Below are 19811 nucleotides of genomic sequence, written 5' to 3'. Positions count from 1 at the left end.
GAGGGAAACGCCTCATCAAGGCTGGAATTGGTCTGGGTGGACTGAGGTACGAAAGGATGGGTAAGGAACTAGGTTCTCTTCCAAGGATGGTGTCCAGGAGGGCGCATATTTTGGGCAATTGGAAGGCTGCCCTTCACAAGCCGACTCCTGGACGCCGCTGTCCTGCCCTTGCCCAAGGGTCTAGGGTGACTAGCAAGCTCTGTGTGACTGTGGAGGCAAATGCCGCAGGAATCACAATGAACCCCAAGACCGGTCTCTCACCTGTTTCCCGTGTTTTTTTTTTGTTTTTGTTTTTGTTTTTTTGATACGGAGTCTCGCTCTATCACCCAGGCTGGAGTGCAGTGGCGCAATCTCGGCTCACTGCAACCTCTGCCTCCCGGGTTCAAGCGATTCTCTGCCTCAGCCTCCAGTAGCTTGGATTACAGGTGCCCGCTATCATGTCCGGCAAATTTTTGTATTTTTAGTAGAGATGGGGTTTCACTATCTTGGCCAAGCTGGTGTTGAACTCCTGGCCTCAGGTGATCCACCCACCTCGGCCTCCCAAAGTGCTGTGATTATAGGCATGAGCCACCGCGCCAGGCCTCCCCTGTTCTCGAGGGGTGCTGTCCAATACAGTAGCCACCAACCATAAGTGCTATAGAGCAGCTGCAATGTGGCTAGTGCATCTGAGGAAATGCATTCTAAACTTTAATTAATTGAAATTTAAAAATAGATACTAATTCCATAGCTGCAAAACCTTTGAGTATATTTGAAACAATTTGAGGATGTGTACATTTAATGAAATCTAAATACAGATAAAGTTTTTCTGATGAAAATGTAATATCTGAATTGGGCTCTAAGTTTAAACTTCTCATGGGATTCCAAGACAATATGCAAAACAGAGGGCAGAATGTCTCGATAATTTACAGTTGAAATGATATTTTAGATATATTGGGCTAAATGAAATGTATGATTAAAATTAATTTTATCTGTTTCTTTTTACTTTTTTCTAATGTGGCCACCATAGAAAGCTACCTACGTGCCTGCGTTAGATTCCTTTTAGACAGGGTTGGCTTAGACCATCTCCTGGGCCTTCTTCCCTCTGACCTCCCATTCAGGCCTGGCCCTTTGGCCTTGCTTCAAGGTTTTGTCCGCTCTTTGGAGCTGCCATATGCTGGGTCAGACCAGAACCGGGGGCAGAGGCTAAAGGTGAGACCCACTCCCTCCTGTCTAGGAGCAAGGGGCTGGGGGCGGGGGCTACCCTGGCAGCCAGGAGTTCTGGAGCCAGTGCCTGGGACAGTGGTGGTCAGGGTGAGCTTAGGCTGGGGTTGGGGTAATGATTCAGGACAACACCCTGCTCTGAGATATTGTTAACTGGTGAGGAAGAGGAGGAACTCAGGGCTACAAGACACAAACTAAGTTTCTGTAACCACGACTCAAAATCAGGCTTGGTCACAGGACTAAGCGAGGCACCTAATTACTAAGCGAGTGCAGACGAGGACAACAACAGGCCTTCCTTGAGGGTCTCTGAATTTCACTGGTCAAAGAACAGGCAGTCCTCGGTCTGCATTTGTGGCAGGAGTCCCAGCTGGGGCTGGGGAGCCCAGGGAGGACACCACAGAGGGTTCTCACCCTTGCCAAAACCACAGCCCCACAGTGGCCTCAGCGCCCAGCCCCGGTTTGGACCTGAGCTACCCCACATCCTGGTCCCCACTACAGTGTGAACCATGACATGTCCCAGTATGGCCATCTCTGCCTCCAGTCCCAATTAGGCAGCCCCAAATATAAGCGACCCAGAGGGCTCTGGCTCAGACCAAAAGCATCTGAAGGGTCCATGTGGGATCCTGGCTATCCACCCTGCCTTGCACCTCATTTCTTCCTGAGCTCCAAGGTTACACAAGTGGCAGGCTGCTCAGGCCAAATTCCGCCTCTGTCCCAATCCTTGATCCACTAACACACAAAACCAGGTCAGAAGCGGTTATGCAGCCCCTGGATACAAACAGCCAGCTTCCTGCACTCACTCACTGGGCTGGCTATGTTTGCCATACAAACAGGACAAAGTCCAGGCCTCCTGACCCCAGGGAATAAAGCCTGCAGCTTTGCTTTGCTACACTTTAAAGCACAGGCTGCTTTCAAGTTAACTAGGCACTCCTTCGCCTTCTCCAGCAAGGCTGAATCCACGGTTCTCTGCTAGGGTAGGTGGGCTCAGCTCCTGGCCCCTTTGCAGGCTTGCCTTAAGTTTTGGGTTTGACAACCAAGGGACTCTTGTGCACTAAAGTTTGGAGACAAACACTTTGAGAGGAGAAAAAGTGTGACCCAAATAGTAGAAAGCATTCTCTGAGACTCAGTTAAGGTTGTTTTAGCTCTGGTTAAACATGCATGTGTGTGCTCACACGCTCAGACACACACCGTTGTATCCTAAGCTGAATGCTATCTTTTCAAAAATCTGGCCAGTAGCTCATGCCTCTCATCTCAGCACTTTGGGAGGCCGAGGTGGGAGGATCACTTGAGCCCAGGAGTTTGAAACCAGCCTGAGCAACGTAGTGAGACCCTGTCTCTATAAAAATGTAAAAATCGTTTTCTAAATACGTACTTATGCTTTTGGCTACGGGTTTTTTAATCCCAGCTGGCAGGGCAGGGGAGATGTCATCCAGGGCAGAGGTTGGGAGGCTTTCAGGCCACAGATTTCCACTATCTGCCAAGCTTCCCTGCTCTCCAGGGTCCCGGTTAGGAGCCCCTTATGAGAATGAAGAAGATCCATTTTGCTTTCAATAAGATATCAACGAGGTACTTCTTGGTTTTATTAGATATGGGAATTTCCAATTCAAGTCAGAAGCACCACAACCACTGCCATATTAGAAAGATTAGTACCCGAGAGCCCAGACTGTCACCCGGCTGGAAGCCTCTGGAGGAGGGCTCCCAGGGACCACTGACCTAATCAAGGGCCTCCTCCTTCACACACCACCCTCCACCCCAACCTTTATGCCTTCTTAGGGTCCTTCAGGGAAGGGACCCACCGTCAAGATTGTCCTTTCTGGCACCTAACTCTTCTGTCTGCTAGAAGACAGCAATGAGACTGCCCCTACAATGATGATGCCTATGGTGACCACATCTCAAAGAAGCTGAGATGGATCTCAGCCCTTTATTGTCACTTGGGAGGGAGAACCCAAATCTTAGTAAACAAAGACTTTCTCTCTTGAACCATTCACAGGAATACTGAAGGTAATGAAAATGAAAATGTGTAAACCATCCTTTGGAGCAGAGGCTACAAACTCACATGCCCGCCTGGACCAGCACTGGGCAGACGTCCTCCATGTATGAAGTGCAGTGGGGGATGGGAAGGGTGGGGGAGGGGGTAATGGTGGTGGGGGTGAGCCGCAGCAGACTTGAGATGACAGCATGCCCCATCCTCCACCCAGAAAACTAGGTATTTTTTATACGTAATCTCCCGAGTTTCAAATATTGTCAATACATACAAAAGGTTATGAAGCCTTATAACTTCTGCCCTAGGCAAATTCCACACTTAAACAAAGCTCCCTCTCCCACCAAATAAGGAAACTTTAACAAGGTGATTACAAAGAAAATAAGAAATAGAAAATGATAGCAGCTTCAAACATACCAGTCTCCCTGTTTTAAAACAAAATCAATAAAATCAGTGAATCACAATTCATTGAGCTCATTCTTGTCTACAAGGAAGCAGCTGGATGGATCTACTGGCAGGTAGTCCTGCAGGATTAAAATGAGGCCCACTGCCAAAAAAAAAAACCCCAAATAAGATGCCGTCCTGCTCGTCCTCATACCATCCTCATCAGGCAGGGAAGGAATAGGATTAGACTCCCTATTAGGGAGAATAGGTTGAGGCACAGAGCAGGAAGGGCCCCTCCTCAATATCACAGAGCCCCTCTGTTGGGTCAGACCAGAACTGGGGGCAGAGGCTAAAGGTGAGACCCATGGCTGTCCAGGGGCAAGGGGCTGGGGGTAGGGGCTACCCTGGCAGCCGGGAGTTCTGGGGCCAGCGATATAGAGCCCCCCAACCAAAACAGGTTTCCCATTGCACCGTTTGGCACCATCTTGGAGACAGCTGAAATAACGAATCAAAGTTAGGCAGCACCTTGCAGGGCACTGAGCAAATAGTAGGCACAGTTGTGTGTCTGCTGAGTAAACTGTGCATCATGAATGAAGGGAGCTACTTCCCTCAGCTGGTGCCTCCCCTCCAGGGAGATCCAGGAGCTGCCTTTGCCATTCCGAAGACTCTGGATTTCTCCAAGGCAGGCAAAGAAGACAAGGGAGGTAATGGTGAGTTCCCTCTGCGAGTAAACACATGGATTTCCCGGCTCTAAGGGAACATCATTGATTCTGTCAGACTCACGGACACACAGGAAGGGATTCCAGAACCCTACAGAAACACAGAACCCAGCAGGGCTGTGTCTGCAATGAGCTTAGGCTCGGACCTGAGACCTACAGCAAGTCCATACCCAGTAGTCCAAGCCCCTGGCTTTCCTTCTGTTTGGTGCCTATAGGAATTCCCTAGCATCCTTATACCCAGAGGACTTGGCACAGAAAGTCGATGTCAACATGAGAAAGAAAGAGGCTCTTTGTTCTCCCAGGCATGCATGGCTATTTCTGTCCCCACCCTGCAGCACACAGACCTTCTTGGCCCTGGCCCGACAAGCCCCCAAGGCAACAGTGTGGTCTTTATTTTGGCTTGCTCTGGGAGCCAAGGTCCAGGGAAGCCTGACCCTCTGTGCTCTGGGGGACCGTGACAGGGAGAAGGCATTGGCTCAGCCAGAATGTCTCAAAGGTACTACAACTGGCATTGAATGGACCAATTCTTTGCTGTCGGAGACTGTTCTGCACATTGTGGGATGCCCACTAGATGCCAGGGGTGCCCCCACAGTCACTGTGACCCCCTCAACACACACACGTTTCCAGTGCTGCCTGGAGGGACAAGCTGCCCCTGGTTTAAAGTCACTGGGCTGGTGGCCCCCTCATGCATTTGTGAAACAGAAGGCCCAGAGACTAAGTGACATGGGTAAGGCCACACCTCAGCTCTGATGACTTCTGGCCCAGAATTCTTCCCAGCTGCACTCTCAATGATTGGTGCCCATGCATGTGCCCGGAACACTGCAAACACACCATGGGATGCCACAGCTCTGCAGAGCCTCAAAGCAGAGAGCCATCTGTCTCAGTGGCTCAGAGAAACCGAGCAAGAGAGACAAAATAACCTCCCTGTGATCAGACTCAGCAAATGCTGGGTGGGGAGTAGGTTCCCAGGGGAGACACTGTTTTAGGTCCTGCTTGTCCTAGTAAGTCCCACCGTCTAGCTGGTAACTGTGAGTGTGGCAGGCCTCCAGCAGGCGGGGCTTTCTGTAGTCTCCATGGAGACCTGGGGGCCAGTGAGAGGGCACCAGCCCCTAGCCTGTAGGTTAAACGAGCCAGGGACAGCCCAAGGGTCCAGCCTTCATCTTGAGTCCCCGGTGGGCTCAGCAGGAGTGTGGACGACTCCATCACAGGCTTTTGACCCCCTTCCAAGGTCCTCGCAGTCTCCATTGGGAAATATGGCTGTTAGTGCCAGCTCCTCCTCAGGTTCCTGGAAGTTTTCTGGAACACAGGAGAAGAAATCACTGAATCAGAAGACAAAGGTTATGAGTGAGTTATCTAGGAAGGAAAAGGAGAAAGTTGGCCCCAGCAAATATCTACTTAGAAACCAAAACAAAATACATATCAAAAACCTTAACAATGTACATACCCTTTGACCCACAAATTCCACTTCTAGGATTTTATCCTAAGAAAATAATTAGGAATAATTAGTGGACCTGCTGGAGCTATCTTGCTACTGGCCTAAGGATGAAACTGACACTGAAGATGGCCCAACAGAGAGAAAGAGCAAGCCTGTGTCCTTGCTGGGGTCCCTGACCCCCTGAATCAACCAACTCTGAAGCTGACTCCACCTCTGGACTGTCTTTTAGGTGAGATAATGATTTCTCTTACTGCTTGTGCTAGTGTGAGTCATGGTATCTTTACTTGCAGTTGAAAGTGTCCTGATTCAATGTCCAACAATGGGACTGGTTGAGTGAACTATGGCTGACTCATATAATGGGATTCAGGCATTAAAGATAATACATAAAATTCCACAGATCTAAACACACACACATACACACACACACACACACACACAGAATAGAAGTAAAATTGGGGAAATCTGAATAAGATCTGTGGATTGTGCCAATGTCAATATCCCGTTTGTTCTATTGCACTACAGTTTTGCAAAATGTTACCATTGGGGGAAACTGGGCAAAGTGTACTCAGGATCTGTCTGTGTGATTGCCTTTTTTGTTTTTTGAGACGGGGTCTCACTGTGTCACTCATGCTGGTCTCGAACTCCTGAGCTCAAGCTATTCTCCTGCCTCGGCCTCACAAAGTGCTGGGATTTCTGTATGATTTCTTGCCACTGCATTTAATCTAGAATTACCTCAAAAAAGAAAATATGCTATTGACATATAATTATTGCTGTGGAAGGCAGTTATAGTATGTTATTGATGAAGAAAGAAGATTCCAAAACAGTAAGTACAGTCACGTGCAACATAATGACATTTTGGTCAATTATGAACCTTAATAAGAGAGTGGTCCCATAAGATTGAAACACAGCTGGCTGGGCATGGTGGCTCATGCCTGTAATCCCAGCACTTTGGGAGGCCAAGGCGGGCGGATCACAAGGTCAGGAGATCGAGACCATCCTGGCTAACACAGTGAAACCTTGTCTCTACTAAAAATACAAAAAATTAGCCAGGTGTGGTGGTGGGCGCCTGCAGTTCCAGCTAGGAGAATGGCGTGAACTTGGGAGGCGGAACTTGCAGTGAGCCAAGACTGCGCCACTGCACTCCAGCCTAGGCAACAGAGCAAGACTCCATTGCAAAAAAAAAAAAAAGATTGAAACACAGCTAAAAAATTCCTGTCACCTAGTAACCTTGCAGCTGTCCTGATGTTGCAGTACAAAGCGTTACTCACATGTTTGTGGCAATGCTGGTGGAGACCTACCGCACTGCCAATCATACAAAAGTCTAGCACATACAGTTATATACTGTGGACAATGTAGACAATACTTGATAATAATAAGAAATGACTGTTACTGTTCTCTCTCTCTCCATATATATACATATATATACACATATATATGGAGAGAGAGAGAGAGAGAGAGAGAAAGAGAGCAATGCCGCTGGAGTGCATTGGCAAAATCTCGGCTCACTGCAACCTCCGCCTCCCAGGTTCAAGCAGTTCTCCTGCCTGAGCCTCCCAAGTAGCTGAGATTACAGGCAATGCCACCACGCCTGGCTAATTTGTGTATTTTTAGTAGAGATGGGGTTTCACCCTGCGGGCCAGGCTGGTTTGGAACTCCCGACTTCAAGTGATCCGCCAGCCTCAGCCTACTACATGTTTTAACATTATTTTAGAGTGTACTCCCTCTACTTACGTATGTATATATATAAAGATATATATATATACACACACATATAAAGTTTACATATATATATAGTTAATTGTAAAACTGCCTCAGGCAGGCCCTTCAAGAAGTATCCAGAAGAAGGCATTATCGTAGGAGGTGACAGCTCCATGTGTGTTATTGTCCCTGAAGACCTTCCAGTGGGACAAGATGTAGAGGCAGAAGACAGTGATACTGATGATCCTGACCTTGTGTGTAGGTGTAGGCTAAGGCACATGTTTATGTCTTAGTTTTTAGCAAAAAAAAAAAAAAAAAAAAAGCCGGGCGCGGCGGCTCAAGCCTGTAATCCCAGCACTTTGGGAGGCCGAGACGGGCGGATCACGAGGTCAGGAGATCGAGACCATCCTGGCTAACACGGTGAAACCCCGTCTCTATTAAGAAATACAAAAAACTAGCCGGGCGAGGTGGCGGGCGCCTGTAGTCCCAGCTACTCGGGAGGCTGAGGCCGGAGAATGGCATGAACCCGGGAGGCGGAGCTTGCAGTGAGCTGAGATCTGGCCACTGCACTCCAGCCTGGGTGACAGAGTGAGACTCCGTCTCAAAAAAAAAAAAAAAAAAATTAAAATAGGAAAAGCTTATTGAATAAGGATATAAAGAAAGAAAATATTTTTGTACATTTCTACAATGTTTTGTGTTTTAAGCCAAGTATTACTACAAAAGAGGCAAAAAGCTTTTAGTAATTTAAAAAGGTTTTTTTTTTTTTGAGACAGTCTCACTATGTTGTGCAGACTGCAGTCCAATCGCAGGATTACAGCCTTGAACTGTTGGGCCTGAGCGATCCTCCTGCCTTGGCCTCTGGAGTAGCAGGGACTACAGGCACGCACCATCACACCTGGCTACAAAATCAAAAAGTTTATAAAGTAAAAAAGTTACAGTAAGCTAAGGTTAAGTTATTGTTGAAAAAAGAAATATTTTACAATAAATGTAGTGTAGCCTAAGTGTGCTGTGTCTCTATAGTCAACAGTAGTGCACAGTAATGTCCTAGGTCTTCCCATTCACTCACCACTCACTTGCTGACTTAGCCAGAGCAACTTCCAGCCTTGCAAGCTTCATTCATGGTAAGTGCCCTAGGCAGATGTACCGTTTTGATCTTTTATAGCATATTTTTACTGCGCCTTTACTATGTTTAGGTATGTTGAGACACACAGCTACTTACCACTGTGTTACAGTTGCCCATAATATTCAGGACCGTAACCTGCTGCACAGGGTTGTAGACTAGGAGCAACAGGCTATGCCGTGTGGCGTAGGCGTGTAGTAGGTTGTACCATCCAGGTTTGTAAGTACACTCTATCGTGTTCACACGACAAAATCCCCTAAAGATGTATCTTTCAGAATGTATATCCCTGTCATTAAGCAACTCATGATTGTATAAATGCATGTGATTATGATATCCTATATTTATCATATAGTATCAGTGTGTGTACATAGTCCATAAATGCCATTTGCATTTTAACACATTCACTTCTACATGAGATTTGTACATACCACAGAGAGAGAAATTATCCAAAATTTATGTAAAATGGTTAATGATTCTGTTGCTTCATCTTTTCTTCTTTAGTTTCCAGGTATATCCAAAATGAAGGCAGAGGGGTTGAAGTTAGCATTTTTGCAATTAAACATTTTAAAAATCTGCTGCATTTTGAAGATGATATAGGAGTTTATTAAATTTTAAATAGCACAAGGAGAGATAGGTAAATAGAATGGTGTACCCCAAAATATAATTGTAGTTATCTCTGCATGATGGAATTAGTGAATGGTATTTCACATTTGTTTTCTTTCTTTTTTTTTTTTGTTTATTGTTTTTTTGAGTTTTCAAATATGATAGGCAGAATTCCAAGATAGCCCCCAAGATTCTGGCCCCTTAGAAAGCCCTTCCTTGAGTCTGATGGGCTCTGTGAATGTGACAGCTTAGTCACTCTGGGGCGTAGGGTGCCTCTCTGACAAACGCAGTGGCTAGTGACTCCCTTGACTCCTTAAGTTATATGAACTCCCTCCTAGCAGACTGGAGAGGGGGTTCTCCTGCTGGCTGAAGGAGGATCTCTTGTGAGAGGGCTTGTGAGAGCAAGGAATGGCAGGGGCCTCGGAGCTGAGAGCAGTCCCAGCTGACAGCCAGCAAGAAGTCAGGGACCTAATCAGTGCCTTTGAAGCTGTGAAGCTTGCAATTATTTATTTATTTATTTATTTTGAGATGGAGTAGCTGGGATTACAGGCATGTGTCACCACGCCTGGCTAACTTTGTATTTTTAGTAGAGATAGGGTTTCACCATATTGGTCAGGCTGGTTTTGAACTCCTGACCTCGGGTCATCTGCCCACCTCGGCCTCCCAAAGTGCTGGCATTACAGGCATGAGCCACCATGCCCGACCTACTTGCGATCATTTCTTATGCAGCAATGAAGACTGACACATCAACTAATGGTTTTCTTTCTTAAACAAGAGACACAATGAAAGTTAATTTTGAATCACCGTTCATTGTTTCTGTAACAAAGCTATACTTCTCAGTGCACTTTGGGACAGGGCTATGTCCATTTAGCAGGCTACACCCTTCCGAGTACTGTAGCCACTCCCATCCACGGCATAACTATCCACAGTTTCAGTTACCTGCGGTACAGTCCAATAAGATATTTTCAGAGAGATACCTCATTCATGTAACTTGTATTATATATTGTTAAATGTCTTCACTGTGCCTAGTTTATAAATTAAGCTTTATCATAGGTATGTATGTACAGGAAAAAACAGCGTATACGTCAGGCTTAGTGCTACCCATGGTTTTAGGCATCCGCAGGTGTCTTAAAGCATCTCATGTGGCAAAGGGGAGAATCAGTGCGCTTCCTATGTCCCTAACATCAGCATTGACATCTAGGGGTGTCTTCCCCTTCCCCTTCTCCCTCACTTCCATTTAGTGGCCTGATGATTCCACCCAGGTGTGGCTCCCGGCTGAGTTTTCTCCCCTCCATTCCCACTGCCCAGGTCGGGCCCAGGTCACCTGTTACCCCTCCTGGGACATGGCAGCCTCCTCCTAGCTGGGCTCTGCCGAGGTGTCTCCCTCTCCTGGAGTCCACCTCTCTAAACACACCCGAATCTCTCCACTCAGCAATCGCTCACGGCACACTACTTCTGAAGGCTGCACATCTGGGACCCTGATTTGGTCCAAACTCTTCCCTTCAGCCTTGGCCCTCACTGGTTTCCTTCTGCACCTTACTCCCGGGGCCTCTCGATGGTGGTCCCTTTTCTGATCATGACGTCATGCTGTCACTCCTTAGCTCAGTGCTCCTTTTCTAAATCTTCCTATGAAAATCCCTTCATCCCCCAGTTCAAATGTCACTTGCTCCAGGACACTCCCTGGATCCTCCAGGGAGACTCGCTGTGTTTGGTCCCATGCACCCCAGCATGCACCTGGAGACACCTTTGTTACAATCCTCCCCATACTGTCTTTATTAGGTGGAGACTCCTGGGGAAAGAGCCCAGCCTGATCGAGCGCATGTGCCCACTGCCTGGCATATGGGCACCTCACATTGCTCACCCCCACACCTGGCACATGGCAAGCACTCCATAGATGTTGGTCCACTCTGTCCCTAAGGTCCCCAAGTTCACGTGGCCACTCCCATAATTCCGTGCACCTGGCCTTCAGGGTGCAGGAAGTCGGGGAGCACTCACCATGAGCTGGGCTTCTGCAGGCAGCAACATCCTGGTCCTTCCTCTGGCTCCAGGGACCCCAGGAAAAGCAGGCCAGCAGTCCAGGGAGGCCTGGTCTCTCCCAGGCTCCTTCCACTAGGAAGAACACAAAACCTGAGTCAGAGGGTCACATGGTTTCCACTTCACAAGACTGAGAGATTTTGTTTAGCAAATCAAGAGCCTCAACTGTCAACTGCCCTAGTTTCAACTGTCTGATTAAAAACACGAAGTCTGACTTGCAAAAGTGGGTGGGTTTTTGTACTTTAAAAACGAACTTTAAAAATGATTGCTTTACTTTATCTATGTTATCTCATTTAATTCTCACAAAAACCCTATGATGTAGGTACCATGTTGTGGAAACTAAAGCATTGAAAATGACATGAAATTAATTACAATTACATAGCACCAAACAAAATACTCAAAGAGCTGCACATTCCCTCTGATTTTAGTTCAAACTCTTTCTTGGCAGGAATAGATATATGTTTTAGTAATCTATAAAGTCAACAGGAACAAGGCTGTTTATTTGTTTGGTTGGTTTTTTTTTAAAGACTTCAGGCAACCAAAACAAGGAAAATCCTTGTTCATAATCTTTGCTCAGGACCTATTTACTCTCAACCTGCGCCCAAATGTAATGAGACTGTATCCTTAGTTTTTCAACCCAAAAGCAGCTGGATTAGGTACCACAAACTGGGTAAAAGGGCACTGCCAAAAGGCAAGCAACCTACAATAAAAATTATCATCAGACGGTGAGGAAAGAAATCAGAAAACTTTAAAAAAACAGATGCAACCACTAGCGAAATCTTAGTGACATGAATCCATTTGATGTGAGGATAATAGTGCTGTCCATTGCAAAAGCGGCAAAGAAATCAGTGGGCTATAAGTTATAATTACACTCGTTACCTTTAGTCATTTGTGAGGTTTAATTTTGTTCAGTATGTTTTCATAAAAGTAGGAAAGTGCTTAACATAGTAGAGAACAATTCCTTTGCAAAGTGTTAAAATCTCAAAAGTATTAGTGTTTATTTAAAAGGAAGGGAGGATTCATTCAGTCTTTCTGCATGCCAGGCATGGTATCAGGAAATGGGACTGCGGATGGTGTTTAAACCCACAAGAGAACAAAATCATGTTCACAAGGGAACGAAAAATCATGTGGTAAGAGCTCAGAGAGCAAAGCAATAAAGGGTTCTGGGATTTCGCCAGTGAACTTGCAAATGGGAGCAGGGAAAGTCAAGGAAGCCTTCCTGGAGGAGGAAGTCCAGTTCTGAATGCACAAATGGGATTGGCCAGGTGAGGAGGAGGGAGGAGAAAAGGCTCTTCAGGCTGAGGCAACAGCAATGTGTCTACAAAAAGTTTAGGAGGGACTGGGCGTGGTAGTTCACGCCTGTAATCCTGGCACTTTGGGAGGCCAAAGTGGGTGGATCACTTGAGGTCAGCAGTTCGAGACTAGCCTGATCAATATGGCGGAACCCCGTCTCTACTAAAAATACAAAAATTAGCTGGGCGTGGTGGCAGGCGCCTGTAGTCCCAGCTACTTGGGAGGTTGAGATGGGAGAATCGCTTGAACTCGGGAGGCGGAGGTTGCAGTGAGTCGAGATCGCACCACTGCCACTCCAGCCTGGGCAACAAAGCAAAACATCATCTAAAAAAAGGAAAAAGCATGCACTCTTTAGGGTACAGAAAATGTGTGTGAATTCCCTTCTTTCCCTAGGAGGCCAGGTCAGCAAAGCGGTTGAAACCAAAATCAGAACAATCACAACCTCAACAAAAAAAAGGGATTGCGCCCTAAGGGAGGAGGGTTAGGGCAGGCGCACCCGCCTAGGCAGGCCAGGCTGGCAGGTGAATGTGACATTGGTAGCATCACAGGTACCAGGTCTCCTTGCTGGGACCCCCCGCCCCCCGACCAACGCCAATACCCCAGGAGACACACAATACAGCCACTCTCTGCATTATCTACTTAAGAGGAAGAGGCTGGAGGGCGTGAAGGGCTGCCCAGCTGGGCAGTGAGAGAAAGCAAAGATCTCCCGGGTTTGCCAGATGCAGCAACTCCTAATGTGCATGTTTTCATCCTAGAACACGGGAGAGTTCCCGTAAAGCCTTGCGTTCCAGGAGGAAGGAGATCCTGACCCTTTTGCTGATGGCAGCAGTCACGGGGGCTGGGAAAAGACCCTTAAACCCCTTCCACCTTTTAGGAGAATGTGGAGGGAAAAGGTGGCCTCAGCAGACCTGGGGGAGGCAGAGAGACACAGCAGTTGGGTGCACAGCCTTGGTGGGCGGCCAGAAATCACTAGAAAATGTGCTCTTAGTCCCTCTCACCTCCCCACTCTCCAAGTCCCGAGCACCCGTTCCTTGCCCTCTTAATAAAACCAGGGCTTCCAAGAAGCCTCCACCGCGCTGGACATGCCCCTCCGCCCCTCCTAGGGCTCCCGACGCATGTCTAGCTGCACAGCGTCCTAGAATTTAGCTCCTGATACCGCCAATCTCCTTAGCCCCTATCCACCCCCTTGAAACTTTCCCATCCCAAGATTTTCCCATTTCCTTCCCTAACCCTCTTTTCCTCTCCCCGCCCTCACCCACCCCCTAACTCCTAGATCTCGGCCCTGCCCGATTCATCCCTTCTCTCTACCCACTCCCTCTGCCTTCTGCTCGGTCTCTCAGCTTTCCCACGCCCCCTAGGCATCTCCCATGCACTCGGGACCCTTCCGGGACAGACTCGACCCCCTACGCAGGGCCTGTTCTCTGCTAGCTGCGCGGCCTGGCTCTAGGCACCTCCCTGCTCTGAGCCTCAGTTTACCTCGGTGCTCAATGAGGGGGACTGGCCAAAGGGGTCCAAGTTGGGGTATGTGCCCGAGCTACCGCCCGCCCGCGCGCCGCCGGGCCCCGCGCAGTCTCACCTGGTTGCCCGGCTCCTGCGGCTTGCAGGGCCCTGCAGGCGGCCGCCTGGACGGCCAGGCAGGAGGCCGGGAGGCCGGGGTGGTAGGCGGCCGCCTGCACTGGACCTCCCGCCTGGCGGCCGAACACGGCGCGCAGCAGCGCCTCCAGCAGCCGCAGCCCCGGCGCCACCGCGTCCTCCGGCCCGGCCTCGGCCACCAGCACCCCGACCAGCGCCGCCCCGGCCAGCCGCCGGCCGCGCACGTCCCGCAGCATCTCCCGCAGGCGGCGCCGCGGCTCCCGGGCGGTCAGGGATGACGCGCGGCACAGCACGAAGACCAGCTGCGAGCGGATGGCGCGCGCAGCCGCGGCCCCCGCCGTCCTCGCCGCCCCAGTCGTCCGCGCAGCCCTCTGCGCCCCGCGCGCCGCCCCGGGCCCTGCGCCCTCTGCAGCCGCGCCGCCTGGCTTGCCCGCGCCTGGCTCCGGCGGGAACACCGCTCTTGCGAAGTCCTGCAGGAGCGCGCGGCTCTGCTCGCGCTCCCACAGCTCGCCCACCAGTAGCACCTGCCCGCGGCCCCCAGCCGCCTCCAACAGCGCCTGGAAGGGCGGCTCGGCCGGGCGCGCGGGCCGGGCCGACAGCGCCTCCAGCTCGCGCTCCATGCTGGCTGCCGCCCGCCCTCTGCGGCCGCTGCGGCTCGGGCGCACCAGCTGCCCGCCTCTCGGGGCGGTGGCGCCCCGGCACGGAGGACACGCCCCGGAGGGCCGAGCCCAGCCGGACCCCCGGGCCCCCGGACGGGGCCTCTGTGTGCACGCTCCCCTGGGCGCAGCCCTCAACGCGGGCCCGGGTTGGAGAAGAGGGCTTTCCCCCCAGCCCTCCAAGGGTGGCTCCTCCCGAAGTCCCTGCGCAGACGTGGGAAAACGGAGAGTCATTCATTCATTCATTAATCCATGCCACACATACTCACTGAGCACCTACTAGGTGCAGGCGCTGGGCAGCCGAGGGTGGGAAGACAGACAATTAATCCCATCACTAGATAAGATGGTTTGGAGACCTGGAGCAGAGTCCCGCAGAGTTTGGGGTTTTGCGGAGGTGGGGTGGAGGGTAAGGGGGTAAGGGGCGGAGGGCGCAGATAAGTGGGTAGGAAGGTGAGATAAAAGAGAGCAAGCAGGGGTTATTTCTGCCACCCAGCTTTCCTTCTGGTCTTCAACATTTAGCAAAAACTGACCGAGGGTCCACTATTTCCACAAATATTTATTGTACTGCCCTAGGCGCTGGGGGTGAAACCCAGACTGTTTCCGTAAAGCAGAAAGTCAAGGGGGCCAGATGCAGGACACCGATGGGGCTCTGATCTGCGTGGGGGGCAAGGGGCCAGGTCAGAAGCAGGAATGCATTTCCCTTCCTTGTAAGGATCTAGGTCAGCCTTGTCCAATAGAACATTCTGCGATGATGGAAAAGTTTTATATTATCTGCACCATATGTGACTATTATTGAGTACTTGAAATCTGGCGAGTGCAACTGAAGAACTGAGTTTTACATCTCACATAATTTTTAATGAAATGTAAAATTAAAGCAGAAAGTGACAAGATGATAATGTACTTAAAGGGCTGGCGCCTTCCTCTGAATAGTACCCTAAAGATGCCGCAGAAGGAAGAGGGGAGTTAGTAAGGACTCTGAGAAACCAGTGTAAAACCGGGAAAGGCCTGTCGCCTCCTTCCCTCAGTGCTATAGAAGGGGGATGGGCTGAGCGAACACTATACACTTATGCTCTTTTCTTTGCCTGCACTGGCCTGAGTAGACCATTTCTTAACCCCATCTCCACCCCCCACCACTGCCATGGTGCTAGGAGGCAGAAAACAGCTGTGCTAGCCAGGGATGGCGATATCAGGCTGGGGCTAGCAGCACGGAACAACCAGACCGGGCAGCCTCTTCTTCTCACTTCATGAGTCAGGAATTCCAACCACAAGACCCACCATATGAAAGAGCATTCATTGGCCAGGGGAGAGTGCCCAGAAGTTCCCTGAGTGGGGTGTCTGGTGTGTGTGAGGGTGGTACATGGGGAGTGGCTACATTCACATTTGATGCCAGAGGCAAGTCCCATCACACCCCTCTTCCTTAAGCTCCCAGGTGGGATATAGGAAGAGCCTAGGTTTACTCATCCCCAGCCAAGGTAGCTGATATCTAGCGAAACGTGAATTCACTGGGAAAAATAATTAGACTTCTGGGGCCGGGTGCTGTGGCTTATGCATGTAATCCCAGCACTTTGGAAGGCCAAGGCGGGTAGATCACCTGAGGTCAGGGGCTCGAGACCAGCCTGACCAACATGGAGAAACCCTGTCTCTACTAAAAATACAAAATTAGCCGGCCAAGGTGGCGCATACCTGTAGTCCCAGCTACTTGGGAGGCTGAGGCAGGAGAATGGCTTGAACCCAGGAGGTGGAGGTTTTGGTGAGCCAAGATCATACCATTACACTCCAGCCTGGGCATCAAGAGCAAAACTCTGCCTCAAAAAATAAAATAAAATAAAATAAAATAAAATAAAATAAAATACAAAATAAAAATAATTAGATTTCTGGAAAGTATAAAACAAAGCAGGTTTAATGGATATATGAATTAAGATTCATTTCTTAATGACACAGACAATACTAATAACAATGAAAACTTCTTTTTCTCTTTTGTAGAATCTGGAGATGGACAGTTTGTGGCTGAAATAGTTAGATAGTTCTGCTTTACTAGGTGTTTGAGGACTCAAATTTCATACCAGGTCACTGTTGCCCTCTGACATCTTCATGATCCAAATTGGCAGCTAAAACTTGGGGCATCACACCTGTATTCCCAGAAGCTGGATAGTAGAAGGACTAAGGAAGGAACAAAAATCTGGTTGACTTCAGATTTCTTAGCAACAACAGTGAGTTTAAGAAAAAATGGAAAAATTGTTTTAAAGTATCAAAGAAAAATAACTTTGACCCTAGATTTGTATTTCTAGCTAAATTATCAGGTATGTAAAGAATCAGAAGGCATATCACATATAACCCCTCTTTGAAAACACTATTGGAGGAAGTACCCCATCAAAAAGGAAACTAAATTGGGCTGGGCATGGTGGCTTATGCCTGTAACCTTAGCACTTTGGGAGGCTGAGGCCGGCAGATCATCTGAAGTCAGGAGTTCGAGACCAGGCTGACCAAAATGGCGAAACACTGTCTCTACTAAAAATACAAAAATTAGCTGGGCATGGTGGTGTGTGCCTGTAATCCCAGCTACTTGGGAGGCTGAGGCAGGAGACTCGCTTGAACCCAGGAGGCGGAGGTTGCAGTGAGCCGAGATTACACCACTGCAGTCCAGCCTGGGCAGCAGAGTGAAGCCATGTAAAAAAAAAAAAAAAGGAACTAAGAGTGCTCAATAATAGCAAGTAAGAGGGATTAAATCACTTGTCTAAATAACAGTGCAAGGCCATACCACCAAAGCACAGCCTAAGTGGGTATAATAGACTGGGAGTATGGGTGGCAGAGCCGGGGCGAAACCTACAAGTTGACCGAAAAGGGAATTAACCCCATGTAGGCCACCTCTGAGGAAGAGAGAAAGACAAGTTCTAGAGAAGAACTGTCAGGTATACTGGGATTTTTAGCACATTCTTACAAGGCTTGTCTAAAACCAACATGCTCTGCCTCCTAAGCTATGTATTCTCAGCCTCTAAATCTCCACAACTAACTACAAATTTCCATAGGTGGGATGGGGGATGGATCAGAGGGGGGTGGAATGTTAAACAAAGGTTGGAGTCCAGGGCTAGTACAGTTTATCTTTATCTGTGTTATTTACACAGCAAAGGTTCTGGTATTAAATTAACAGGAAATTGCAAAGATCCTTTTTTTTTTAAAAAAAAAAAAGCAAGATGCCAAGAATATTTCTTCCTCCTCTCCCTTCACACCCTGAAAACATCATAAAATTAATGGACTTCTTTGTTCTCTGGTGTTCAATTAAGATATAAAGTAAACTGGGATTTCTGAAATACTTTACCTTTTCATGTTCACTTAAACAGAATTTGGTGGGAATCAAGTGATAAGAGGCTGGTGTGGTGGCTCACACCTGTAATCCTGGTACTTTGGGAAACTGAGGCGGGAGGATTGATTGAGTCCAGGAGTTTCAGACCAGCCTGGGCATCATAGGGAGACCCTATCCCTATACAAACAAACAAAAATCAAAAAGCTAGTTGAGTGTGGTGGTGTGTACCTAGTCCCAGTTACTCCTTGGGAGGTTGAGGTGGGTGGATGGCTTGAGCCCAGGAGGTTGAGGCTGCAGTGAGCCGTGATTGCGCCACCGCACTCCAGCCTGGGTGAGAGATCAAAAACAAAACAAAACAAAAAAAACAAAACCAAAAACAAAACAAACCAAAACAAACAAACAAAAAAACAAACCAAAACAGAGTGACCAGAAAGTGCTGGTTTGGAAAACAAGGAGTATTCTCCCTCTAGTTGCTTGCCAGCTCCTTTCTCCTCTTTACTCACGCTCTGTCACCCTATTCTCCTCTCCTTCTTTCTTCCTTTCCTCCCTTCTCCTCTCCCCACCTTGCCCTTTCTCTCTTCCTTCCTTTCCTTCCTCTCTTGTTTCCCTGTACTTTCCCTCTTTTTTTCTAAGATGTTTGATGTGGGGGCTACAAGGAAGCCTGGACCAGGGGAGACTTTCTGGCTTCCTGGGGAGCCAGGTAGAGGGAGGAAGAGCTTGAATGTGAGGAAGACCTCAGAGGGAAGAGAAACTGGAGGAGGCCCCAGGACCCACAGAGGAATGAGGCTGAGGTGGGGAGAGGGGCTGGAAACTTGAAACTGGGTGTGACAAGCGCTGGGGGCCCCCGAGGTGGAGCAGACCTGCTCACCGATGTGTTGGGGCCTCGTTTCCTCCTCTGCCAGGCCCAGGCTGGCTCCCATCAGGGCACCAGGAATGCAGATCTCTGTGCCAGCTGGTGTTCTTATGGCGGTTAAATATCTCGGTTTCACCTGAACTTTAGGGGTCTGGTGAAGGTTTGTTAACCCACTTATGCAGGAGGTTGCAATTTTTTGAATTGCTGACATGTGAAAAATCAGACTTTGGCAATGACCTTGAGCAGTAGGCTATAAATAACTCCCGCATGCTCAGCGTTCCAATAATGGAACACTAGGCATAAATGGGATTTAAGAAGCCTGCAGGAAATGCTGAGGGGCAGAAGTCAGGCTTCAGTGCCTATCATGCTCCTGCTGAGCCCTGGACTAGTCAGTGGTGCCAGGAGGAGGGGCAGGCAGGCCCCCAGGACACACCTGTACTGGCTGAGGGCATCACAGTGGGGGCAGTCCTCCATCAGCAGACACCTAGCACATAACTTGGGGGAGAGTGTGTGCACCTGTCACCTTGGTGGCCACAGCTGCAAGGTGATTTTGTGGGGATCTGTGAGCATTGGAGGCCCCAGTAGGGGCAAGGAGGAGAACAGCAGCTCATCTGTGCCGCAAGGACATATGGTGACTTTGAAGCCACTCAATTTGGACCTCCTTTCAAATCTCCCAGGCCAGATCAAGTGACAGCTTCAGTGTAAGTCTCCCAAGGTCCCCTCCTGGGAGAATGGCACCAGCCAAAAGTGGCCAGGAAGAAACCATGGTCTCTAAAAGCTGAATGGGGCCCCGGTTGGCCTTTCCCTCCCCCAGGACAGGGTTGCACCAACTGCACCCAAGCTGGTACGTCAACTGTCAGGCCCATTGAGGTTAAAGTGGAGCAAAGGGCAGTTATCACTGGAGGCAACCTTATTCCTCCCCCAAGTCTTACAGCAGGTGC

General features: G+C 49.0%; 1 protein-coding gene across 1 annotated transcript; it reads right to left on the bottom strand.

Annotated features, from left to right (window-relative positions):
• Window positions 1–2751: 2751 nt before the first annotated feature.
• Window positions 2752–14691, bottom strand: C12H2orf72 (chromosome 12 C2orf72 homolog). Its single transcript, XM_025404568.1, has 3 exons — window positions 14044–14691; window positions 11136–11249; window positions 2752–5580 (listed from the first exon to the last, which is right to left on the bottom strand). The coding sequence occupies exons 1-3, from the start codon at window positions 14678–14680 to the stop codon at window positions 5441–5443; spliced, it is 891 nt and encodes a 296-aa protein (XP_025260353.1). The 5' UTR covers window positions 14681–14691; the 3' UTR covers window positions 2752–5440.
• Between the last annotated feature and the right edge of the window lie 5120 nt (window positions 14692–19811).

Source organism: Theropithecus gelada, chromosome 12 (assembly GCF_003255815.1).
Source record: "Theropithecus gelada isolate Dixy chromosome 12, Tgel_1.0, whole genome shotgun sequence".
NCBI classification, from domain to species: Eukaryota; Metazoa; Chordata; class Mammalia; order Primates; family Cercopithecidae; genus Theropithecus; species Theropithecus gelada.
Note: the sequence above shows the minus strand (reverse complement) of the source record. Positions and strands in the feature narration are given on the sequence as shown.